The sequence below is a fragment of the Aaosphaeria arxii genome (genome assembly GCF_010015735.1).
Source record: "Aaosphaeria arxii CBS 175.79 unplaced genomic scaffold BU24scaffold_9, whole genome shotgun sequence".
NCBI classification, from domain to species: Eukaryota; Fungi; Ascomycota; class Dothideomycetes; order Pleosporales; genus Aaosphaeria; species Aaosphaeria arxii.
The window spans coordinates 1,359,386-1,379,780 of record NW_022983482.1 but is presented as its reverse complement, the minus strand read 5'-3'; the positions used below and the strand labels follow the sequence as shown (position 1 = coordinate 1,379,780).

General features: G+C 49.0%; 8 protein-coding genes across 8 annotated transcripts; 4 read left to right on the top strand and 4 right to left on the bottom strand.

The window, feature by feature from the left end:
• Positions 1-332: 332 nt before the first annotated feature.
• Positions 333-1,987, bottom strand: BU24DRAFT_426820 (uncharacterized protein). The gene has a single exon (XM_033529061.1). It carries the CDS (start codon positions 1,913-1,915, stop codon positions 791-793), a length of 1,125 nt encoding a protein of 374 aa, XP_033380067.1. The 5' UTR covers positions 1,916-1,987; the 3' UTR covers positions 333-790.
• Positions 1,988-2,484: 497 nt separating this feature from the next.
• BU24DRAFT_398469 (nitrate transporter CrnA) lies at positions 2,485-4,241 on the bottom strand (the record flags this gene model as incomplete). The annotated part of the gene is made up of 4 exons (XM_033525382.1): positions 2,485-3,637; positions 3,687-3,818; positions 3,869-3,962; positions 4,085-4,241. The coding sequence occupies 4 exons, from the start codon at positions 4,239-4,241 to the stop codon at positions 2,485-2,487; spliced, it is 1,536 nt and encodes a 511-aa protein (XP_033380066.1).
• Positions 4,242-5,999: 1,758 nt separating this feature from the next.
• Positions 6,000-7,915, bottom strand: BU24DRAFT_287872 (S-adenosyl-L-methionine-dependent methyltransferase). The gene is made up of 8 exons (XM_033522794.1): positions 7,536-7,915; positions 7,404-7,438; positions 7,271-7,350; positions 7,190-7,212; positions 6,971-7,109; positions 6,807-6,915; positions 6,193-6,750; positions 6,000-6,142 (listed from the first exon to the last, which is right to left on the bottom strand). The coding sequence occupies exons 1-8, from the start codon at positions 7,644-7,646 to the stop codon at positions 6,052-6,054; spliced, it is 1,146 nt and encodes a 381-aa protein (XP_033380065.1). The 5' UTR covers positions 7,647-7,915; the 3' UTR covers positions 6,000-6,051.
• Positions 7,916-8,666: 751 nt separating this feature from the next.
• On the bottom strand, positions 8,667-10,063 carry BU24DRAFT_426812 (uncharacterized protein). The gene is made up of 3 exons (XM_033529060.1): positions 9,456-10,063; positions 9,280-9,402; positions 8,667-9,225 (listed from the first exon to the last, which is right to left on the bottom strand). Exons 1-3 carry the CDS (start codon positions 9,564-9,566, stop codon positions 9,136-9,138), a joined length of 324 nt encoding a protein of 107 aa, XP_033380064.1. The 5' UTR covers positions 9,567-10,063; the 3' UTR covers positions 8,667-9,135.
• On the top strand, positions 9,675-10,077 carry BU24DRAFT_287841 (uncharacterized protein). The gene has a single exon (XM_033522793.1). It carries the CDS (start codon positions 9,784-9,786, stop codon positions 10,015-10,017), a length of 234 nt encoding a protein of 77 aa, XP_033380063.1. The 5' UTR covers positions 9,675-9,783; the 3' UTR covers positions 10,018-10,077.
• A 150-nt stretch (positions 10,078-10,227) lies between these two features.
• On the top strand, positions 10,228-11,694 carry BU24DRAFT_426810 (uracil-DNA glycosylase). Its single transcript, XM_033529059.1, has 3 exons — positions 10,228-10,747; positions 10,812-11,271; positions 11,329-11,694. The coding sequence occupies exons 1-3, from the start codon at positions 10,419-10,421 to the stop codon at positions 11,437-11,439; spliced, it is 900 nt and encodes a 299-aa protein (XP_033380062.1). The 5' UTR covers positions 10,228-10,418; the 3' UTR covers positions 11,440-11,694.
• A 493-nt stretch (positions 11,695-12,187) lies between these two features.
• Positions 12,188-16,562, top strand: BU24DRAFT_426808 (P-loop containing nucleoside triphosphate hydrolase protein). Its single transcript, XM_033529058.1, has 12 exons — positions 12,188-12,334; positions 12,392-13,294; positions 13,357-13,584; positions 13,640-14,205; positions 14,255-14,348; positions 14,397-14,668; positions 14,716-15,372; positions 15,421-15,523; positions 15,576-15,734; positions 15,786-15,928; positions 15,978-16,124; positions 16,178-16,562. The coding sequence occupies exons 1-12, from the start codon at positions 12,242-12,244 to the stop codon at positions 16,224-16,226; spliced, it is 3,414 nt and encodes a 1,137-aa protein (XP_033380061.1). The 5' UTR covers positions 12,188-12,241; the 3' UTR covers positions 16,227-16,562.
• A 271-nt stretch (positions 16,563-16,833) lies between these two features.
• Positions 16,834-20,259, top strand: BU24DRAFT_443945 (uncharacterized protein). The gene is made up of 3 exons (XM_033530609.1): positions 16,834-17,326; positions 17,401-19,344; positions 19,393-20,259. The coding sequence occupies exons 1-3, from the start codon at positions 17,054-17,056 to the stop codon at positions 19,930-19,932; spliced, it is 2,757 nt and encodes a 918-aa protein (XP_033380060.1). The 5' UTR covers positions 16,834-17,053; the 3' UTR covers positions 19,933-20,259.
• Positions 20,260-20,395: the final 136 nt, after the last annotated feature.

Sequence of the window (20,395 nt, the reverse complement as noted above, 5' to 3'; positions counted from 1 at the left end):
CCTTCTCCTGATGAGCTGATTTCTCAGATGAACCCGGTAATCCCAAGCTTAATCAAACAACTCCCGTACAGACTCCCAGGTCCTTGGATGCAGAAATCACGCCACTTCATCTCATGCTCCCCAGCCACTCAAACACCAACCGTCGCCGAACTCACCATAGCCCCAGCGATAGGCCGGCCGCACGCACGGGATCTGAGACAGCACCCGTCTCTGCATACCGTTGGCCCCGCCTAGCCCAGCGGAACTTAACCGACTCAGCCCTACGAGGGTATTACCAATTCGATCAAGATGCCGCTTTCCGAGGACGCGGACCTTGAGACAAGCTTTTTCGACGGTCTTGGGGCTTGCGGTTTTGGGTATGCGGATGCGACATGTGTCGATAGCTGTGGGCCCATTTCCGGGTTCGACATCACGAAGGGGACATCTGGATTGGTTGATTGCAAAGACAAGCTTGGTGCCGAGTTTCGTCGCACCAGGGTATTCTTGTCTGAAGAACAATTGCGCTTATGGAACAAAAATCACTATGGAGATAACAACAACGCGGCATGGTAAGACGCTGTTGGTGAATTGACGACTTGGATGTTCACTGAGTCAGCACGATGTTTCATGCTGGCTATCCGGCCACTGTTTACACCATGCTATTTCCGATCACTGAATATCCCGACATGGAACAAGTCTGGCCAATCCTCGACAATGGTGTGGCAATCTACAAAACTCATCGGTCTCGAAACTGGACATCGGACCAAAACGCAAAATACATGCTGTAGCATTGCATTGAGTGCGGGATGTATCAGACCAGTCTATTTTTCCACCCTCTCTCTTTCCAATCGTCGAGGGAAACAAGACCTTCGATGACTTTTCTATCCGAGCAGATTTCGTTTCCAACACTAAAGTCATGGGCGCCGATGACCCAAATGTTATCCCGTTGAGCACAAGCTCTCGTCCTATACACAGTTTCAATGGCAACCTCCGGGATCAAATGCATGGAGCCCTTAGAGTATGGCGGTCGAGCCATGCTCCGAGGGTCCTGAAGTAGCTCGGGATGATGATAGCAATCGCCTGCAAGCAGCACGAAGTGGTCATCATCAGTACCTCCCGTCTTCACTCGAACCAACATCATCTGATGACCCGCAGAATGGCCAGGCGCATCGATGAGATAAGCTGACCCATCTCCGAAGACGTCGACAGCGCGATCAAATGCAGCCACACCGATCCAACCTTCATCTCCAGGGTCCCGAAAGTGTACAGCCTCGTACAGACCTTTGGACTTTGCCTCCTGAACTTGACCAACTCGCTTATCGCCTGCCCTTTCCAGCAGTGCGTCGGAAACAAACAGTTCCACAATCTTCCTGCTGCCGTCCGGGGGAAGGTTCTCAGTCAACACGGGAGCGTTGGGTTCTACTGGGTAGCCAGGCCGGGCGTATGTACAACAAGTCGGGCCAACCCAAAGCTCAGCGCTCTCGAATCCCGCCTTCGCGCCATCGCCCACATGGTCGAAATGCATGTGCGAGAAGATTACCGCCTTGGCCTTCTCAGGCTGCTGTTCGGGCGTGCCATGCTTTCTGATTATGTCGGCGGCCGCTATCGGATCGCATTTGAATACGGGTAGTGTGTTTTTCACCAAGTATGGAGGCAGATTCTCCAAGTCGGTCCTCATGCCAAGATCAAAGACGTATTGCTCTTTTGTTGGGGTGTGCTGGATTAGGAACACGTAGTCGGGGGCGTAGAAATGTTTTCCTTTCTGGTTGTTGTTATCCAAAGAGGTGGATACATTGGGTTCATTAGGTCCTGGGAGGAGAGTAAGCTCATATGGTATGTTGAGCCCTCCAGCTTGCAGTAAATGTACTTTGCATGTTTCGCCCGACGGCGATCGAGGTATTGGATGCCATGGAAGAGTGGGCGATGTGGGAGACATCATTTGCACAAGGATGTTGTTCAAAGATTGAGAAATCTCCTGTAAATACAACAATATCAATGCGGAAATTACACGCACTACTATAGAAAAACTTGGTCATCTTGACTGTATACTGACGGCTATTCTCGCCCTATAGCGAATGATATGATCCGAGGGACGTGAATGACGTCACAAGGCATGTTCAAGACTATCTTAGTGCAGTGCAGTGGTGAACATTCACAGTGGCAATGATGAAGCTATTCAAAAAGATCGGGCAAGCTTATAGTAAAATTGAACAAGATAAGAAAAACACGACAACGTCCCAAGTCGAATCATCGTGGTTCCGGGTTCATAGGGAAGAGCGAGATACACTTAATCGTGTGCTTAGATTGTATGAGGACGGTAGCATATCATGTCTATTCCAAAGAGATGAAGAGCATGTAGTGTAAAAGTCTATCATATTCATAGAAGTTTTGGACAGTATGGTAGTCCTGGATATCTCTGGTTCTAAAATCTAAACGCTAATCGTGACTGGAAAGCAACAAACAATGCTGATGATATATTTTTCTCCAACCCCCAATGTTCTTTAATCAACGACCGCCGACTTGCCCCTTTGGTATAGGCCTGATCCAAGATACAGCCAGGTTGATACCGATGGTGATGGCGCCAATGATCCAGAGAACTCTCGCGTAGTCCTTGCCATTGTATCGGAAAATGATCGCGAAGATGATTCCTCCGAAGTTTCCAGCTGCACCTGTGAAACCACTGACAACACCATTTGCATATGGGTGTACATGTGGCACAAGTCCAAAGTTTGCGCCATTGCCACCCTCGAGGAACACTGCCATCACAGCGACGAGGCCGAACATGGTTGCCTGATCCTTGGGGTTTAGGACTCCGATTATGATCAAGAACACACCAGTCAGAATGCTGTATGTGTGAAGGACTACCTTCTTCATCCACACTGATTTGGTCTGTTGGTATGCAAGATCGCTCATGTAGCCGCCGAGTGGTCTTGCGACACCGTTGAGTAAACCAAACATTGCAGCCCAGTTGCCGGTTTCTTGTAGGCCAAGTGTGGTGAAGTTCTCCATGTAGTAGTTTCCTAGGATGGAGTTGATGGCCAATTCGGCACCAAATGTGCAGAAGTAGCAGGCAGCAGTGACGATGGTCTGAGGAGAGAACATGACTGAGAAGACTTCCTTGAAGGATGGCTTCTGGATAAGCTCTCCCTGGGCTGTTGCGAGCATATCCTTATCAGACACCTGTGCCTCATTGTCCTTCCAGCCATGTGGTTTTTCCCTCACGAGAGCAGGGTTCGAGGAGTTGGGAGATGAGAAATTCGTGGAAGCAGGAGTGGCCTCGCTGATTTGACCAGGAACAGTGACGATGCCTTCCACAGAAAGGCGGCGGAGGTTCTCCTCAGCAACGGCGAAGCGGTCGTTCCAGGATCCGGAAGGCGTGTCGGGGCAGAGACAAAGCAGGCACACGGCGACGAAGATGATCAAGATGCCTGGGACGACGAAGGATACTCGCCAGGCCTTGGATGTGCTCAGGCCATCCTGTACGAGAGAGTTGTAAACAGCGGGCATGACGAAATACGTTATACCTCCACCAAGGTTGCCAAGGCCTCCTGTCAGCGCGTTCGCCGTGCCTACAACATTCTTATCGAAGAAACTTGTCGTCCAGACCTGGCAAGGCACGAAGCTGCCGCCGAGGATACCGATGAAGAAACGAAGGGCACTATTTGATGTTAGCATTTGATGTCACTTTGGAGGCACTGGGAGCTTACTAAAGACCAGACGCATTGAAAACGGCACCTGCAAGGAAGGTGGGCACCGCTCCTGCCAACAGACAGCCAGCGAAAGTGATTCGAGGACCAAAACGATCACAGCAAGGGCCTGCTATAAGCCGAACAATAAGGCTGACAACGTTAGTGATGGGCTTGTGGACAGAGAGAGATGATGAACTTACGTAGCTGTCAGTGCGATGATATTGGAGTTGGCAACTTGGTAGGGTTTCATGTGTATATCGTGCGCAATAACATCGGCCAGAAGTGGTGGGAAGGCTATAATTGTGATCCATGTCAGTTGTGATGAAGTTGAAGTTGCGGTTTGTGTGTAAGGGAATAGGGGACAAGCGAACGAGCAGGCTCCTGCCATGCTATTGAAAAAGGAGGACAACACGTACCATACCAACTCCAAAACGCTATCATGAAACCAAACCACGAAAAGAAGAAGACTCTTCCATAAACATTGGTGAACGGGTTCAAGAAGGGGATCGACCTTGCCTTTTGGCTAACGGGGTTCACTTGGGGGGATTCCCACAACTGGGAAAATCGCGCCATGATGGATATCTTGACAATGAAGGAATGATAATGAAAAGATAGGTTAGATTTTGTTTCGACAGATTTCTGACCAGGAAATTGTTGATCGTGGTCAGTGATGGTAGCGATGTCGTGTTAGTAGAATGGATGAGTCGGATGAAGGCTGAACAAAGTCTTGAATGTATATTTATATCTGACCCTGTATCAAAGAAGACTGTGTTGACGTACTGCTGGGAGTAAGATCCCCCCAATATGTTTATCAGCCCTTGGGTCCTCCCGTGAATTCCCTAACTACGCCGTTCACTTATCTGTTTCTCTAGCACAACCGGGGTATAGTGATCACTCCAGCTGCATTCGTAAGGCATCAACGGCGCCGGGTGGCTGCAGATCGAAGAATTGGCTATAAGCCAGAGCCTCCCGGAGACAATCGCATATGATGCATCTTTGGCCAAATATGCAGCTGGTGATTAAGACCGACCATGGAATTATAACAGACCAATAATGTCAGTAGGGTCAGATGCGGCCAAAGAGGTAATGAAGATTTACCACAAGATAATAGTCGGTACGTATTGACTGTCACTGATATGATGCATCTTTGATTGGCCGTGATGGGTTCCGAATGGCGAAACTCCTTATCTAGAGAGTCTTGGATAGTGGCTAGATAGTAGCTATGCTGTATACTGTGCATCTTTTAATGTGGGCCTTATCAGTGATACGCAGTCTCTCTCAATCTGGGGGAAGGGAGAGGGAGCGCATATATAAAGCAGTCGAAACTGCTTTCTCCGCGGTCCATCTCGAGCGTACAATCCGGAACTAAGTCTTTCCCATAGCGCCCCGTGGACGCCCTTGGTATCGTGTCGCACTGGCTTGTCGCCCAGCCATCCTTACCCAAGCCCATGACTGGCCGAGCATAGCTTATTCATAAGGAAGAGATAGTTGCCAAGGTATGAAAGAACAGACAGCTTTCTCACCAGCAGGAAGGGACTAATTGCTCCAGATAACCTTCAAACCGCACGGAAGCTCTTATAAAATCTCGAAGATGCCTCGCCTCATGTTCTGCCATCCGACATTCGGTTGATATCTGTGGAGCGATCGGTCGGGCTGATGTTGAACGCATGGACATCGTCTGTGGTTAGAGTAAAGATTTAGCTCCCGAGCAGCGCGGGATGATTGTGGTTCCCTTATCTGCTCCTAGCATAGTGGAGAGCCAATTAGAGATGACCAGTTCGCTCCGAGGAGAAAGGCAATTCAGCCTCCTGTTCGTTGGACCCTAACTCTTATAGGGCCACTTGGGACATAGAAAACGGTCTTGTCAAGCAAGCATCGGTTTCCAGACAGCAAGGACAGCCTGCCGAGAAGGAGTCTAACTGGACAGAATAGGAATACGAGCCCATGGATTAAAAGCTTGTTCAAACTGCAAAAGCAAGGGATAAGGGGTTCAGGAATTTTACCGAATGATGGAGAAAAACTTAATAACAAAGATTCCTCCAGGAAAAGGAAAAAGTTTTCATTCCCAATTTGTTTCCCGTCATTAGATCTCCTTCCACGTACAAATGATACGCCTAGCTCTCGATATTCGACACCACATTGTATCGCCCATGCGGTTGCTTTTAAACAAGTACAATACCGCCTTGCAATTATGTGTGCATATGTGCCAAACGCCTAGCTCCATTAATGCTAGATGTCCGTCACTGTGCAACTGGGAAACGCGAGAGAGAGATATATAACTCCGAAAAAAACCACCAAAGAAGATTGCTTGCACCGAGAAATGCTAAGAGACGACAAGGAAATTCGTGACGCGTAGAGAGGGCATGTCATGCAAGGCACCAGCCTAGGATTCTGGTGGCGGCGGCGGTGGATGCGAAGGCGGGCTTGGGACCCCAAGTTCATGGTCGAACGGTTTCCGACCCCATACGACATATCTGGGATTGTCAGCATAGAACGACATACTGTAGGAGAGTGAAAGGCATACATCTTATGATAAGCATGTACGTTACGGTCAGAGAGAGCTTTGCGCACGTGGACCAAGTACACTTCAATTTCGTCTTTCGTCCAGCTCAATCCTTTTTGGAAGGGTTGAAGGCTGAAAGCTTGCAATCCGTCCAACAGGTTGGTCTCGTTGAAACGACCAAGCATCTTCCACTGAGGATCCTTCGGCCAGGAGTTGATTGGTAATTTGTAAACTTCTTCGTGCACGTCGACAAAGCCCGCTTGCTCATACCATCGTTTGAGCTTGTTGGCAATGCGTAGAGGACGACCCATGTTCATGGCAGCCTTGTCTTGCGTCTGTGTCCACTCCGCAAAGCCGTAGTCGGTACCCATCGTCCCATCATCACAGTAGACTGTCGGCATGTACTCCTGAGACTCCATCCAACCACCAGGCTTGAGGTTGCGATAGGACTTCGCAATTATCTCGCGGAAGTCTTCGAAGCATCCCATAAGAACTCGTGAATGTATGTAATCATGTGGATCCAACATCCAGTCCTCCTCATTAGCATCGTCAATGACGAATTTAACGTTGTTCGGCACCCTATTTCCATTAGACTCGACTCCTTGAAATGTTGTTACGCAGATAATTATACATACCATTCCGGCTGAATGGGTGACAAATCAGTCCCGGTGACCTTCCCAAATGTTAGAAAAACTACCAATGTAGAGTCTATACCCCATACCTCTGCGCGGGGAAATAGGTTTCCTGCTAAATGTCAGCAAGTGAACGCCCTCTGACCGAAAGTTATGCTGCCACGAACCCATTTCAATCGCCCACTTTCCCGTACCAGTACCAATGTCCAATATCTTGCGGGGCTCTTTCAGAGGTGCATAGTAATTACGACCCTTGAACAGCACCTTGAGAATCTCATATTGAAGGTCTAAGCGCTCGTTCTCGTACTATTGAAACCGGATGTGTCAGTTGTTATCGTTGAGCCTCGGCACCGAACAGAAGGCCGGCAAGGTGATGGTGTAGATACCTGGTCGTTGGGAAACATATATGCTGGGAAAACATTAGCTCTGAGCACCTAGATTGCACTGAAGAATGTGCCAATGCTTACAGCCAGCTTGATAGCGGTGGTATGTCCTTCCATTTTCGCGGACGAAGTCGAATATACTCTGATTGACGGACTTTGTACTCCTGATATGTAGTGAGCGCGACGAACCGTCGAGCAAACAAAGAGGGCGACTTACGTGCCACAGCTTTCCTGCCCATCCGAAGGGTCAGACTACGTAAAGATCGTGAATTAGCTTGACATTCTAAGTGTATGGCTGGGACCGCGTCCCTAGGACCGCAATGGGTGGATATCGGGCCAAATCACATACATCGGCTTCGATGATGGAGCGCGGGCTCAGGGCTTCGATCGACGAAGGCGGACTGTTGTCGCGAGGGGGCACCGGAATGGTGAGCGACATGTTGTCGGGCAGGGCAGTCATGGCGAGGCTCCTGTGTCGGACGACTCGTGGGAGAGGCAGAACCCAGCTGGAGGGTAATCGAGGTGGTGTAGGTCCCAAGGCCAGGGATGCGGGCACCGGAGCGCATCCTCCATTCGCCTAAATAGCCCTCCCGGTCCAACCAACAACAGCATGAATAATGAGAACTTCGCCCCGTCTTCACCCCGCCGTACGAGTAATAGTTTAAACTCAATAATGCCACTCATTATTGTTCACTCTAACGTTTGGACGAGGCGCCTGGATTTTGTTCTCTGTGTGCTTCTCGAAAGGCTTGGACAGTTGGGACTTCTTCTCAGTTTCCTCACCGCCCCCCTCGTCTCGTCCTCGTTCCAGGCTCACGGTATCCCAGGTCATTTTTCTGTTTTTCTTTTTCTTTTCTCCCTCTCCCTCCGTCTCCCTCTCTCTTTGCCAGCGAAGCAGGGTGAGGGGTCCATTATTGGTACTCCGTAATTAGTCCTAGGACGCATAAGGAATCCTAACTGACTGACTGACTGACCACTACACCGATCGGTCCTGCATCATGGCTGTCAATACCTTACAGCAATGTACTCCATACATAGATCGATATTGTTCATCAGATTGGACGGTAATGCGCAGAATACGAACGCGGGCACATGGCATTGCGCATCTGCAAACGAGTGGTTGCGACGGCGCGTGGTTTTGCATATGTATGTACTGTCGGCGTGTACGGGATGGGATGGGATCCCTAGGCGTGCGGGTTACGCTTAGCCCTGTTCGTACCTACGTGGACTGATCGCTGTGAACGGGGGCTAACGAGGCGGCCATGGACCCATAACGTGCGTGGAGAAAGTCGATCTTCTGACGGGTGGGTTTGCTGAACGATGCCATACTCTACTACGAGAGGTTCCAATGAGCTTTTATACCTCACGTCAAGCGCAATCCATCAAACCGGAGCGCGTGAGCTCGTTGGGCTAATTAGTTCTACTAAAAAGCGCCTGCTTGGACAAAGACATTCAATGCTGGGCAGACGAACAAGACTCCTATGGATTTCCTAGCAACATTCTCTTTGTCTTTCTTGCCGAACAGCTACTTACGCACCACCCCTAGGATAAAGCACTAATTGAGAAAGGATGTGTGTTGATGCTCTTAGCTAGAAGGGCCCTGGAAGAAAAAGGTACACATTGGTGAGCATGCTAGGTGGGCGCCCACCGCCAGAAGTCGATTGGAGTTTACATAAGGTGATTAAATAAGTTCAATACCATCACCTAAAACAGCTTCTACGTTGCCATTTCGATACAGCGCCAGTCATAATATCTTGCATTGGCGTTCATTACTTTCATTACACTCGGTAGAAGCATATTGATTTCGTAAGGTCCATTAGTCGTTGCCATGAAGAGCCCAACCCATCCTCTGTCGAGATAGCCTCAATCAGACCAGTCCAAGCGAACAATGCTCATCAATGTTCACCTGCACGTTCAACGAGCACTTTCAGAGTCCATCTTTGGAGATCTTAGGCACCTTCGTGAGCGGCATGCCCTCCTTGAGCGCCGAGCTTGTGAGCTAGCTCGCTCCCCTTCTTGAAAGTACCATCCGGGTTACGCTAGATGTAAGTTAGAAGAGGGCTTGATGGTAAATGTTGCTTCGATACACTCACACCGGCCTCCTCGATAGCCTGATTCTCCTCGCGATGCTCCTGTGCAATGTGACCTCCTTTGGCCCCAAGCTCCCTCGCCACCTCAGAGCCCTTGGTGAAAGTACCGTCAGGGTTGCGGCCCGGCTACTTTGTGGATTAGCATCTCTTCCTTTGATCTGATCCTGGACTATACGGACCTCAGAGGTTTGATGGGAGCCACCGTGAGAAGCATGACCGCCCTTGGCAGCAATCTCTCGAACCTCCTCGGTGGGACGGTTGGCAAAGTTGCCTGGGTTAGTGGAAGCCATCTTGTTCGATAGGTTTGTGAGGTGAGATTTGCAAGTATGGAGTGTGAAATGGAAGAGTTGGATGAATGATGGATTCCAGAAGGCCTGCGATCAAGCAGGCCTATTTATATATCTGGGTAGGAGTTTCCTCCGCAACCCCGCAAGGTTGCAGCCTTTGAATCAAATCACTGGAATGGCAATCCTACACTGCATGGGGAACCAATGATGGGATTTGCCCATGAGACGATCGAAGATCGCTTTATGTCACACTTGCCTTGTCCAATACCCTGCAAGCAGTGAAGAGTTGTTCTTGGAAAGATGGACAAATGACATCACTCCTCTAGGTAACGCGCCTGTGACTCTGTGCCTACACGCAAACGCCAGGTCACATGGAGCGGCAAAGTGCAGGCCAGACTATGATTCAACGGGGCTATACCTTGTAATGAAATATGGGGAACCAAGCCTGGTCTGACAATCGTTCAGTGAAGCACTTGATAAGTGTACGGTGAAGAGTGAAATGTGTATTTTCCCAGTACATGCGCGTGCAGAAGCGACGTCTTGTCGACAAAAAGCAATTACTAGTTACCCGTGACGATTGGATAAGTCGCGTTTCCGCTAGACCTACTTTGGCTTAAACTAGCCATCGTCGCGTGTCGCTGCCTGGCAGTCCACGACGCGACAGCTCACATCTTCAGACAACACCCCTTCTCTACCTTAGGTATATACAGCTCTTCGCCCCTCTCCTTTATTTACCATACTTTAAGATCCAACACATTCTCCTCATAGTGCTTCGAGATCTACATATTTGATTCCCTCTTTTCCTGTTGTTAACAGTGACTGGGTGTTCCCCATCAGCATTGCATTAGGCCCATCATGAGTCTCAAGCGCAAGGCAGCAGATGTCGCCACTGATGCCGCAAAGAAGTCGAAGGCCAATGGAAGCATCACATCATTTTTCGGTGCTCCCAAGGTGAAGCCTAAACCTGAGATAGCCGAGTTCAAGAAAGAGGACTGGGTCTCGAATCTCACCGACGAACAGAAAGATCTTCTCCAATTGGAGATTGACACTCTGCATGACAGCTGGCTGCCTCATCTAAAGGATGTGCTAGTCTCACCTCAATTTCTCAACTTGAAGCGGTTCCTCAAGAAAGAATTGGCAGCTGGCAAGACGGTGTATCCACCCATGAAGGATGTGTATTCCTGGTATGTCTGCATATAGTACCTTTGCTCAACCTTGCTTCAATTTCTCATCAATGGTCCGGCATAGGTCTCGACACACTCCCCTTGACACCGTGAAAGCTGTCATCTTGGGCCAGGACCCATACCACGGCCCCAACCAAGCTCATGGGCTTTGCTTCTCCGTCCGTCCACCGACCGCAGCGCCCCCCTCCCTTAAGAATATCTACATTGCACTCAAGAAGGATTATCCAGAGTTCCAGTCTCCACCCAAGAATGGCGGTCTTCTGACGCCTTGGGCCGAGCGTGGCGTTCTCATGATCAATACGTGTCTGACCGTGAGACGCGCAGAGGCTAATTCGCACTCGGGTAAAGGTTGGGAGCAATTGACCCAGAAGGTGATTGATACAGTGGCGAAGACGCGGAACCAGGGCGTGGTGTTCTTAGCTTGGGGTAATCCTGCCGCCAATAGAGTTAAGGAAGTCAACAAGGAGCGGCATTTAATACTCAAGAGCGTGCATCCAAGCCCGCTCAGTGCAAGTAGAGGATGGGTGAGTCAATCCTACTCTCGCCGAGACGTTCTTCTACATGAAACTAATGCCATTTAGTTTGACTGCGGTCACTTCAAGAAAACCAACGAATGGTTGGTCCAAAAATACGGCAAGGGATCAGAGATTGATTGGAATCTTCAAGTTGACCCGGAAGAAGCCGGGGTTTGAATGATGCTCAGAGACGCTAGTCATTCACGCTGCTGGTAGATTCATCAGTCAATTGCGCTTGGATAACAATGCTCGAATCTGCTCTGCAAGTTATGTTACTTTTCGGCCATGGTGTTGGGAAGGAGTTCGGTTTCGGTCAAAAGAGTAATTGGTTATGTATAACATCCACTCTCCAATCTGACAGGAGTATAAGTGGTTATGAACATCTGGGGTCTAGTTCCAGAGCTTATAAAATGAACATTTTGGTAAAGTCTAGGCGTCTCCTTGAGGTCCACCATTCGTAGCCCGAGATGAAATTTCTCACCCGAGTGATAATTGTGTCTCCGGATGGCCAATGTGTAAGGAAGAAGTCAGCATGGTCCGTCTTTTGTGTGTGCGTTGAGTCATCGTTTCATATATTAGTTTTTTGACATTGAATATCAGGTAGGTTGCCTTTGACCATAGCAATCAGACTCCTTGTCCAGCAGAACGCGTTGTCACGTGATGACACAATCAGCATATTGCTTAGATGTTCTGTACGGTATCTCACGGTGAAGAGATATCTCAAAATAGGATAGAGGGCGACGATATTTCGGAGCTATATAGACGAGCTTGGAACAAATCATCATTTAGCTGACAACAATGATTCTTGGAAGTGCACTTCAGTTAAATACTGTAGTCTTCATAGTGCACTAAACCGACTTAGCGCGATATACGCGTTCATGGATGCCCGCTCGTGCCCGCCAATATTAATGCCATCCCCTCTTTACGACGAGCATGTAGGTACCAAAAGCAGTGCTGCCAACAACAACTCGTTCACACCATGGCGCCAGGACAACCGTCCAAGCGTCCGCGCGCATTTACAGATGATTTTGATACCACAAATGGCGCTGTGGGAGCAAAGCGAAAGGGTCGCGTACGTTGTCGCCTTGTCGCAAACCGAACATTGAGAGAAGTCCTGACATTCCTGTAGAACAAGAGGCAGCGTCACTCAAACGACGAAGACAGTGATTCCGAGTCACAATCGCCTGGCCCTTCCGAGCGCGATTCCGATTCCGCTGGCGAGGACGACATCGATCCACGAGCAACGCAACGAGTAACGAATCAACTCCGCGGCAATGAGCAAAAACAAAACCTACCTGCTGATAACGGCATTATTGAAGAGATCAAATGTACGAACTTCATGTGTCATGAGCAGCTCACAGTTACACTGGGTCCTCTCATCAACTTTGTCATTGGTCATAATGGAAGCGGAAAGAGCGCCGTTCTGACAGCTCTAACACTCTGTCTTGGTGGCAAGCCCGGAGCTACGAATCGAGGAAGCAGTCTCAAGAGCTTTATCAAGGAGGGGAAAGATTTCAGCAACCTGTCAGTCAAGATAAAAAATCAGGGATCATCTGCCTATAAACCGGATACTTACGGTCGGTCAATCATTGTCGAGCGTCACTTTACCAGGACTGGCACGTCTGGGTTCAAAATCAAGGACGTAAATGGGAAAATCGTGTCGAACAAGAAACAAGAGTTGGAGGATATTATAGATGCCTTCGCGTTACAGATCGACAATCCAATGAACGTCCTTACACAAGACATGGCACGACAGTTCCTTAATGACTCTACGCCCAAAGACAAATATAAATTCTTCTTAAAAGGCACACAGCTCGAAACCCTCAGCAAGGATTACGAGTTGATCAAGTCCCAACTGGACGAAACCGAAGCCAAGATCGAAATTGTATCTACGGATATTGACGTTTTGCGAAAGCGTGCCCAAGAAGCTCTTGACAAAGCCAAAAGGGCCCAAAGTCTGGAGACTATGAGGGCGAAAGAGAAACTCATCTTACAGCAGGCAGCGTGGGCAAGAGTGCAGGAAGAGGAAGGGGTATGTGATCCATCTTCTAAGGCTACCCAGAACCGGGCATGACTTAGTGCTGACCTGCATAGGAACTGGCCAATATAGACGCCGAAATAGATCGAGTTCAAAGTGCTATTCGCAAAAGAAATGAAGAAGTGGAAGCACGATCTCAAGCGTACCAAATTGCGGACGAAGCATTCTCGAACGCGAACAAAGATGCCGTAGATCGACAGGCTGATCGGGTACCGCTCGACGACAAACGCCGACAGCTTGAATCCCAAATGCAGGACATCAAGAAGGCCAAGAATGATGTCAAGGTAGGCTTTATTTACTTCTCGATGTATTTCCTGCACACGCTGAAACTGGTTCTAGGCTAGCCAACGAGGACTAGTAAGTATCCTTGAGAGTAAAGACAAGAGCATCAAATCGTATAAAAAGGAAATACGGGAAAAACGAAAGCATCAAGAAGAAGCCGACAACGGTCAATTTGCGCAAAAGGTTCGTGAGTTAGAGCAGGCTAAGACCGATTGCGAAGAAGCCCAAAAAGCAGAGCAGGAGCACAATGAGGGGCTTCCTGCTCTAGACCACCAACTACGTGATGCACTGTCGAAGAAGAGAACGGCAGACGAAAAGGTAGAAGAGAAACGCGTTGAAGTACGGCGCGCTCAGATGGCACTCAGGGATCTAGAGCAGGGCCAGCAGAGTTGGATTGATGCATACAGAAATTCGTCCAACCTGAAACAGCTCTTACGCGAAATTCAACAAGAACGACGGTTCCAGCAACCGCCCGTGGGTCCAATGGGTCGGTATGTCAAATTACTGAAGCCTGAGTGGAGTTCCATTCTGGAAAAGCAATCTGGTGCGTCATTAAACGCCTTTGTGGTAACTTCAAAAGCCGATCAAGCTCTGCTTTCACAGCTCCTCAGAAAGACCAACTAGTGAGTTTTCCCCCGGATTAAATACGTCCATGCAATTGACTTGTTGTAGTGTTTGTCCAATCTTCATCGGCCAAGCGAACCCGATCGACACATCTGGTTATGAGCCTGCATCTGACCTGCTTTCATGGCTGAAAGTACTCAAGGTTCGTAACCTTTGTCAGATTCATGGTCTTTGCTCACCATCTTTCCAGTTTGAAAATGACCTCGTCCGCAACCAAATGATTATCAATCATAGTATTGACCAAGTTGTTTTAATCCCCAAACGCGCAGATGCCGAAAACTTCATGCACGATGGCGGCGCCCGACGGACCAATGTGAAGATGTGTTTCTCATTTGCGGACGGAAACCCACAAAAAGGCCATTCTATCACGTTGAATCCAAATACAGGCGCTATCGGTTTAGGCCCGATCGATCGATTCGATGGTGCGTCGCGTATGCAAGCCGACAAAGCATCCCAGCTTAGGTGAGAGTCCCAACTCCAAAGTATCAATTTCCTCTGACGTCGGATAGTGCTGCGAAGAGCAACCTGGAAAGATTGCAGGCCGATCTCCGTGGATTAGAGGTTGAACCCAGAAGTCTTGGTGAACGTGTCACACTCTGCCAGCGGGAGGTCAATAATCACAAGTCACGAAAACGCGAGCTCTTGCTCCGCAAGCAAGAATTCCAGCGGAAGGTTGATGAATTAGAAGATGAACTGAACACCGCTACCCCGGATGCAGGATTGATCGAACAATTGGAGGCCAGTCTGCAGAAGGTACAGGAAGAGAAGACATTCGCAGAGGAGCAATACCAAGACACAGTCCTGGAGATGGACAAAGTTGACACTCAAGCCGCGAATTGCAAGAGTGCCTTAGAAGATGTCCAAAGAGATATTAGTCAACTAAATGTGGAGTTAGGCAAGGCAAACACCAAAGCAGACAAGATGAAGAGCAAGCGAGAAGCTGATCTACGGGAGATGAACAAGGCGCATGAGCGAGCCCGTTTGGCCGAAGAGAACAAGGCGGAATGGGAGCACAAACGTGGGGAAAAGCTGGTCATAGTGGAAGACATTCGAAGACAAGCGAACGAGATCTGTTCTCGTGTGGAAGTTCCGGCAGGAGCAACATCGGAAGGGTTGATCAAGAAACGCGAAACAATGATCAAAACCCGAGAAGAGACACAAAGATCGTACGTATCACCTGCTAATGATTCTTGAAGCCTATCTAACCTTCTTAGACTGGGTGGTTCCGAGGACGATCTGTACAGTGCGGCAACTACGGCGAAAAGGATGTTCAAGGAGGCAAACGAAGCTTTAGCTGGGCATCGCGAGATTTCGAGGGTAAGTTCAACTGTAACTGACGCCTTATCAAGCTATTTCTAATCATGCACAGTGGCTCAAAAACTCACTGTCCAATCGGCAGAACCGCTGGGAGAGATTCCGTCAAGATATTTCGGTGCGAGCGCGCATCACTTTCACATATCTTCTGAGTGAGCGTCAATTCCGAGGCGGTCTGAAAGTGAATCATACATCAAAACAGCTCGATATTCAGGTATGCATAAGCGGCCCAGTTGATGGCGTCTCCCCTGCTGATTACGAATAGGTACAACCAGACATTACAGTCGTCGATGGTGTTGGCCGACAAACGAAAACGCTGTCTGGCGGTGAGAAGTCATTCTCTACCATTTGCTTACTACTGTCCTTGTGGGATGCCATGGGATCTCCAATTCGATGCTTGGATGAGTTGTAAGTAGTCTAATCCCTGGAAAAAAATCTTTTGCTTACGGTGGTACAGCGATGTCTTCATGGACAATGTCAACCGAGACATTAGCATGAAAATGATGATTGGTGCAGCCAGAAGGGCGATTGGACGCCAGTACATCCTCATCACTCCTCAGGCGATGAATAGCGTCCAGAGTGTAGCTGACGTCAAGATCATCAAGTATGTGAAATTGATACTCGATTGAGAATCGTCCAGATGCTGACTTGTGCCAGAATGAACGATCCTATTCGCGGACAGACTGCACTTCCAGTTCGGAGGTAAATACCATACTTGCGAGGGACGCATAAGATCAATTTAAGTCGCATGCGATATAATTTCACACGGCGTTGGCGACAATAGTAGGTAACTAAGATTTTGGGGGCATTTTTAGGGCGTTGACTTAATGGGTATACCTTAACATAGAGGCATGGAACTGATGAGCTGGGCAACTTCCGGACGGTCCCAAATGGCCAGGCAAAGGAAGTACTGGCGCCATGATCTGACTTTCACTGAGTGGACTAACTGGGAATTGTTGGGTCAACAAATATTTATTGAATTACAGCTACGCAGACCTTCTCGGACAAGTTTTCTGCAGTGAGGTGATTAGATGAAATGCTGACAATCGGAATGAACAAGTACACAGGGTGACACCTGTGATACTCGCTTCCACTCTGCCACTACTTTGATGTATGTAGATGTCTATTTGTGCTGTGTACGGAGTAACTACTGTTTACGTACCAGTACATAAGAATAGTTATGGGGATGGACTAGTCAGCCCCACGTTGATGCGTTGATGATCGGCAAGGGTTCACGGTCTATGGGGTTTAGCGGCTTCCCTAACCAGTTGCGTTTCCATGCGCAACCAGCCGGCCTTCTACTGTTCTACACAATACTCCCTCTCGATCACTCACCCAGTAGATGCCCATTACCCATTACTTTATTACCTACTGTTAGGTGTTGTCTTATTCACTGGTCCCTCAAACCCAACACGACAAGACACGACAGGACACGCAATCCCCGCCGCCTCGCACTCCCGGCTGAATACCACCACACATCCATGAGAGTAATGCACTCGGCAGCTACATGAGACGTGCCCGTCTCTGAACAGCATGGACTCCTCCCCGCTCTTCGCACCTGGTACACTCAGCTCGCGCTCACCCTCTCCTTTCGAAGACGACCTTATTGCGAACGACTCTACCATACAAGATGACACCCGTCCCCTTTCGGCCGCAGCAGAATCCGAAGGCGAGGTTGACAACAAGGTGGAGGATTCAATGACGGAGCCACCGTCCAAGTCAATGAAAGGGAAAGAGAAGATTCGGAAAGGCCCTCTACGTTTACTCGATCTCCCAGTAGATGTGCTGAAGGAAATCATACATCAGGTCAGTTCAGACATCAGTCCTTGACTGCCCCGACTCTCGCGCATTCAAAAGTGAGGCTAACCATACGCGCACAGCTTCCCCATACGAATGACTTGACATCTTTGGCCCTCTGTCACTCTGCACTTCATCGTTTAACTATCCCATGCATATACTCTCGGTTTGACATTGTCTGGCCTGATGAGAGTACTCACGCTGAGCCAAGATCTGGTGTCGATGCGCTTACTTATGGTCTGGCGACTCTGGTCATGGGCGAAGACAGCTTCCCTCATCAGGCTCATCCTCGGAAACAAGATGCCGCAGTTGAAGAACCAGAATCTACACCTCATCCTATAACAAGGCGCCGATTCGGGAACTACTATGCACAATTCACCAAGAAATTCTCTCTAGGCGACGGCCCTGCCGCATGGGTTCAGGAGTACATGATAACGAAGGAGGGCGGAAAGATGCTAGGCACACTCGTTGCTCTTGGAATCGCTCGTATGATCAACCTCGAAACATTTGTCTGGGACATGCCCACCGGTGTTTTGCGGGATGTTTGGATGGCATTATCCAGCCTTGCGCATCGAACTGATGGCGAGGAATGCCGCCTTGAACGTCTCTGGATACGGTGGCATAATAACACAATAGACACGCCGGCTCCTTTGCCTGCCCCGCCGATGAACTTAATCAACGTACCCCCACCACCAAACACTGCACACCCGAGCGGGGTCGGCATTGTGCAGGCTCCTATAGCCACGCCTGTTCCGTATTCCCAGCCGATAGCTTCCGCCATAGAACGAGTCGAGCATCCTAATTTCTCCGTAATCCCTGCCTTGAAGAGTTTGAGCGTATTGGACATTGATGAACTTCCGTATCTAGATGAGATGGCCATTCTGATTGCAAGGTCGCAAAAGAAATTGCGAGAATTAAGAGTTGGAATTGCTTCTCATGCGCAGCAGCGCGACTGGGTAACAGTCTGGGAAGGCGATGGTGTCCAGCAGGTGGACTACAGCACGACATCCACAGCAAGCAGTACCATTGGTGAAAAGCGGCTTGGGGGCGTGCTAGGCGTTCTGGTGGGAAGAGTCCACAACTTGCGCCAGAGCAACAGCGCACAGTCTCGTCCATCGGTCACGACGGCACAACTTGCAAATCAACTGGCCGGTGTGAAGATCGAGGCCTCGGACGCGAACCAATCTTCAATGCAACACAATGAACGAGAAACGGACCATCCCGAACACGCAGAGCATTCAGAACAGATCGAACACGGAGCGAGTGGAGGAGGTGATGGTGTTCTAGATGCACCAGAGGTTGAACAGCCAGCTACTAATACAAAAGGAGCGCATGCTAGCCAGGGCTTTGAACCCTTGCATCCAAGTCACACGGATTCAAAAACTGAAGGGGATGTCTTTAGAATGAACGAAAAGGCACTCGAGCCAACAGAGCCAGCTTTAACAGGACAATTGAAGGTGGAAGTGCTAGAGTTGGAACGCGTGCCACTGTCAGTAACAGTCTTGCTCAAGGCGTTTGACTGGACCGTCCTGACGAATCTGACACTACTACACTGCACCAATCACGAACATCTATGGAAGTCACTACGGCGTTCTTACACTCCTCGCTCCTCATATCCAAACGGTTCTCCATCCTCTTCAAAGGCCTACAAGGCATCTTATACTCTTCGGTCAGAGTACTGTTTGGGTCTGAAGAAGATCCATACCAACACGGTTTCTCCATCTCTGATATCGTTTCTGAAGGAAACCCTTGCCCCAAACACACTCGAGGTTCTCTTCCTCCAGGAAGGAAGGACGTACTCCTCGACGGTATCGGTAGATGCAATCTATCGCGGCCCCCTTCGCAGACATCGGACAAGCCTCAAGAAATTGATGATCGACAGCAGTGAGAGGGGCCAAGATGGTCATACCACAACGAGTTCAAGATGGCGTAGGTGGATGTTGACTCGCGAGATTATTACATTCATCACAAGTGGTCGAATGATTAGTTTACGGGAACTTGCCGTTTCAATCGATTACAAAGATTGGGTATGTTCACTATAAATGCCTAGACTGGTCTTCACTAACACTTTCTAGCACCATTTCCTACAGCGACTTCCGCTCATACCACATATCCGGTCTTTGTACATTCCGTATATTGCAGATCATGCTCATGGGAACAACATCGACCCGCGAGAGCTAGCAATGCAGATTCTGGACATTGTACACTTACGACCTGAAATTGAGATATGCTATATGGGTATATCCCAGAAATGCTTTGAAATTCTCGAAAATCGGCCCTCTAATTATGACCTCCGACCGGATGGCCTCAATGGTGGCGATGGTGGGACACACGGAATGGGCGGTGGTTACGCCACCCACGATCCTCTCATGTCCGACGAGGAGTCCGAAGCGACAGAGGAAGAAGACGATGACGACTTTGATGGAGGTGTGGACCCTGTGGGCGATATGGACGAAACAGAATCGGAGGCTTCCGATGATCGCCATGATGACTCGGATGAAGACTCCTTTGTTCAAGATGACAGAAAAGGCACGAAGCTCCGAATACGAGAAATTTTATATTATGAAGAAAGAATATCGGTTTACAAGGCGCGACATGGCGTACTCAAGCCGTAAGGCAACGATCATCAGCCTCGACCTCCAAGGTTCATGGCGGCATGATCAAGTTGCGACGGGCGATACAACGAACACTCTGGCAGTTTTTCTTGAGCGAATTATTCATTACACTTTCCTATCTTTGGGAGCATGGTTTTCGGGGAACATAGGAAGGCGAAAGGCGCGGGTCTGGAAGATATCACTGTATGTTGAGGGGAGTTTAACTCGGTTTGCAGGATTTCGGATGGCCATCAGAGGGCCCTATCAGTATAGTTTTATTCAAATGAACCACAGACATTGATGCATTAATTGATAGATGAGAACATCGGTAATATGATATATCGCAACATGCATGGATTACACTCAACGCATCGTGACACCAACTGATTAATGTTAAACTGGTAGCCCTACGAGTGGCACGTGAGCGCGCGAGAAAGCTAGGGTTGTATTAGCACGGGCTTGCTCTCGAAGCGTGGGGTTTCAA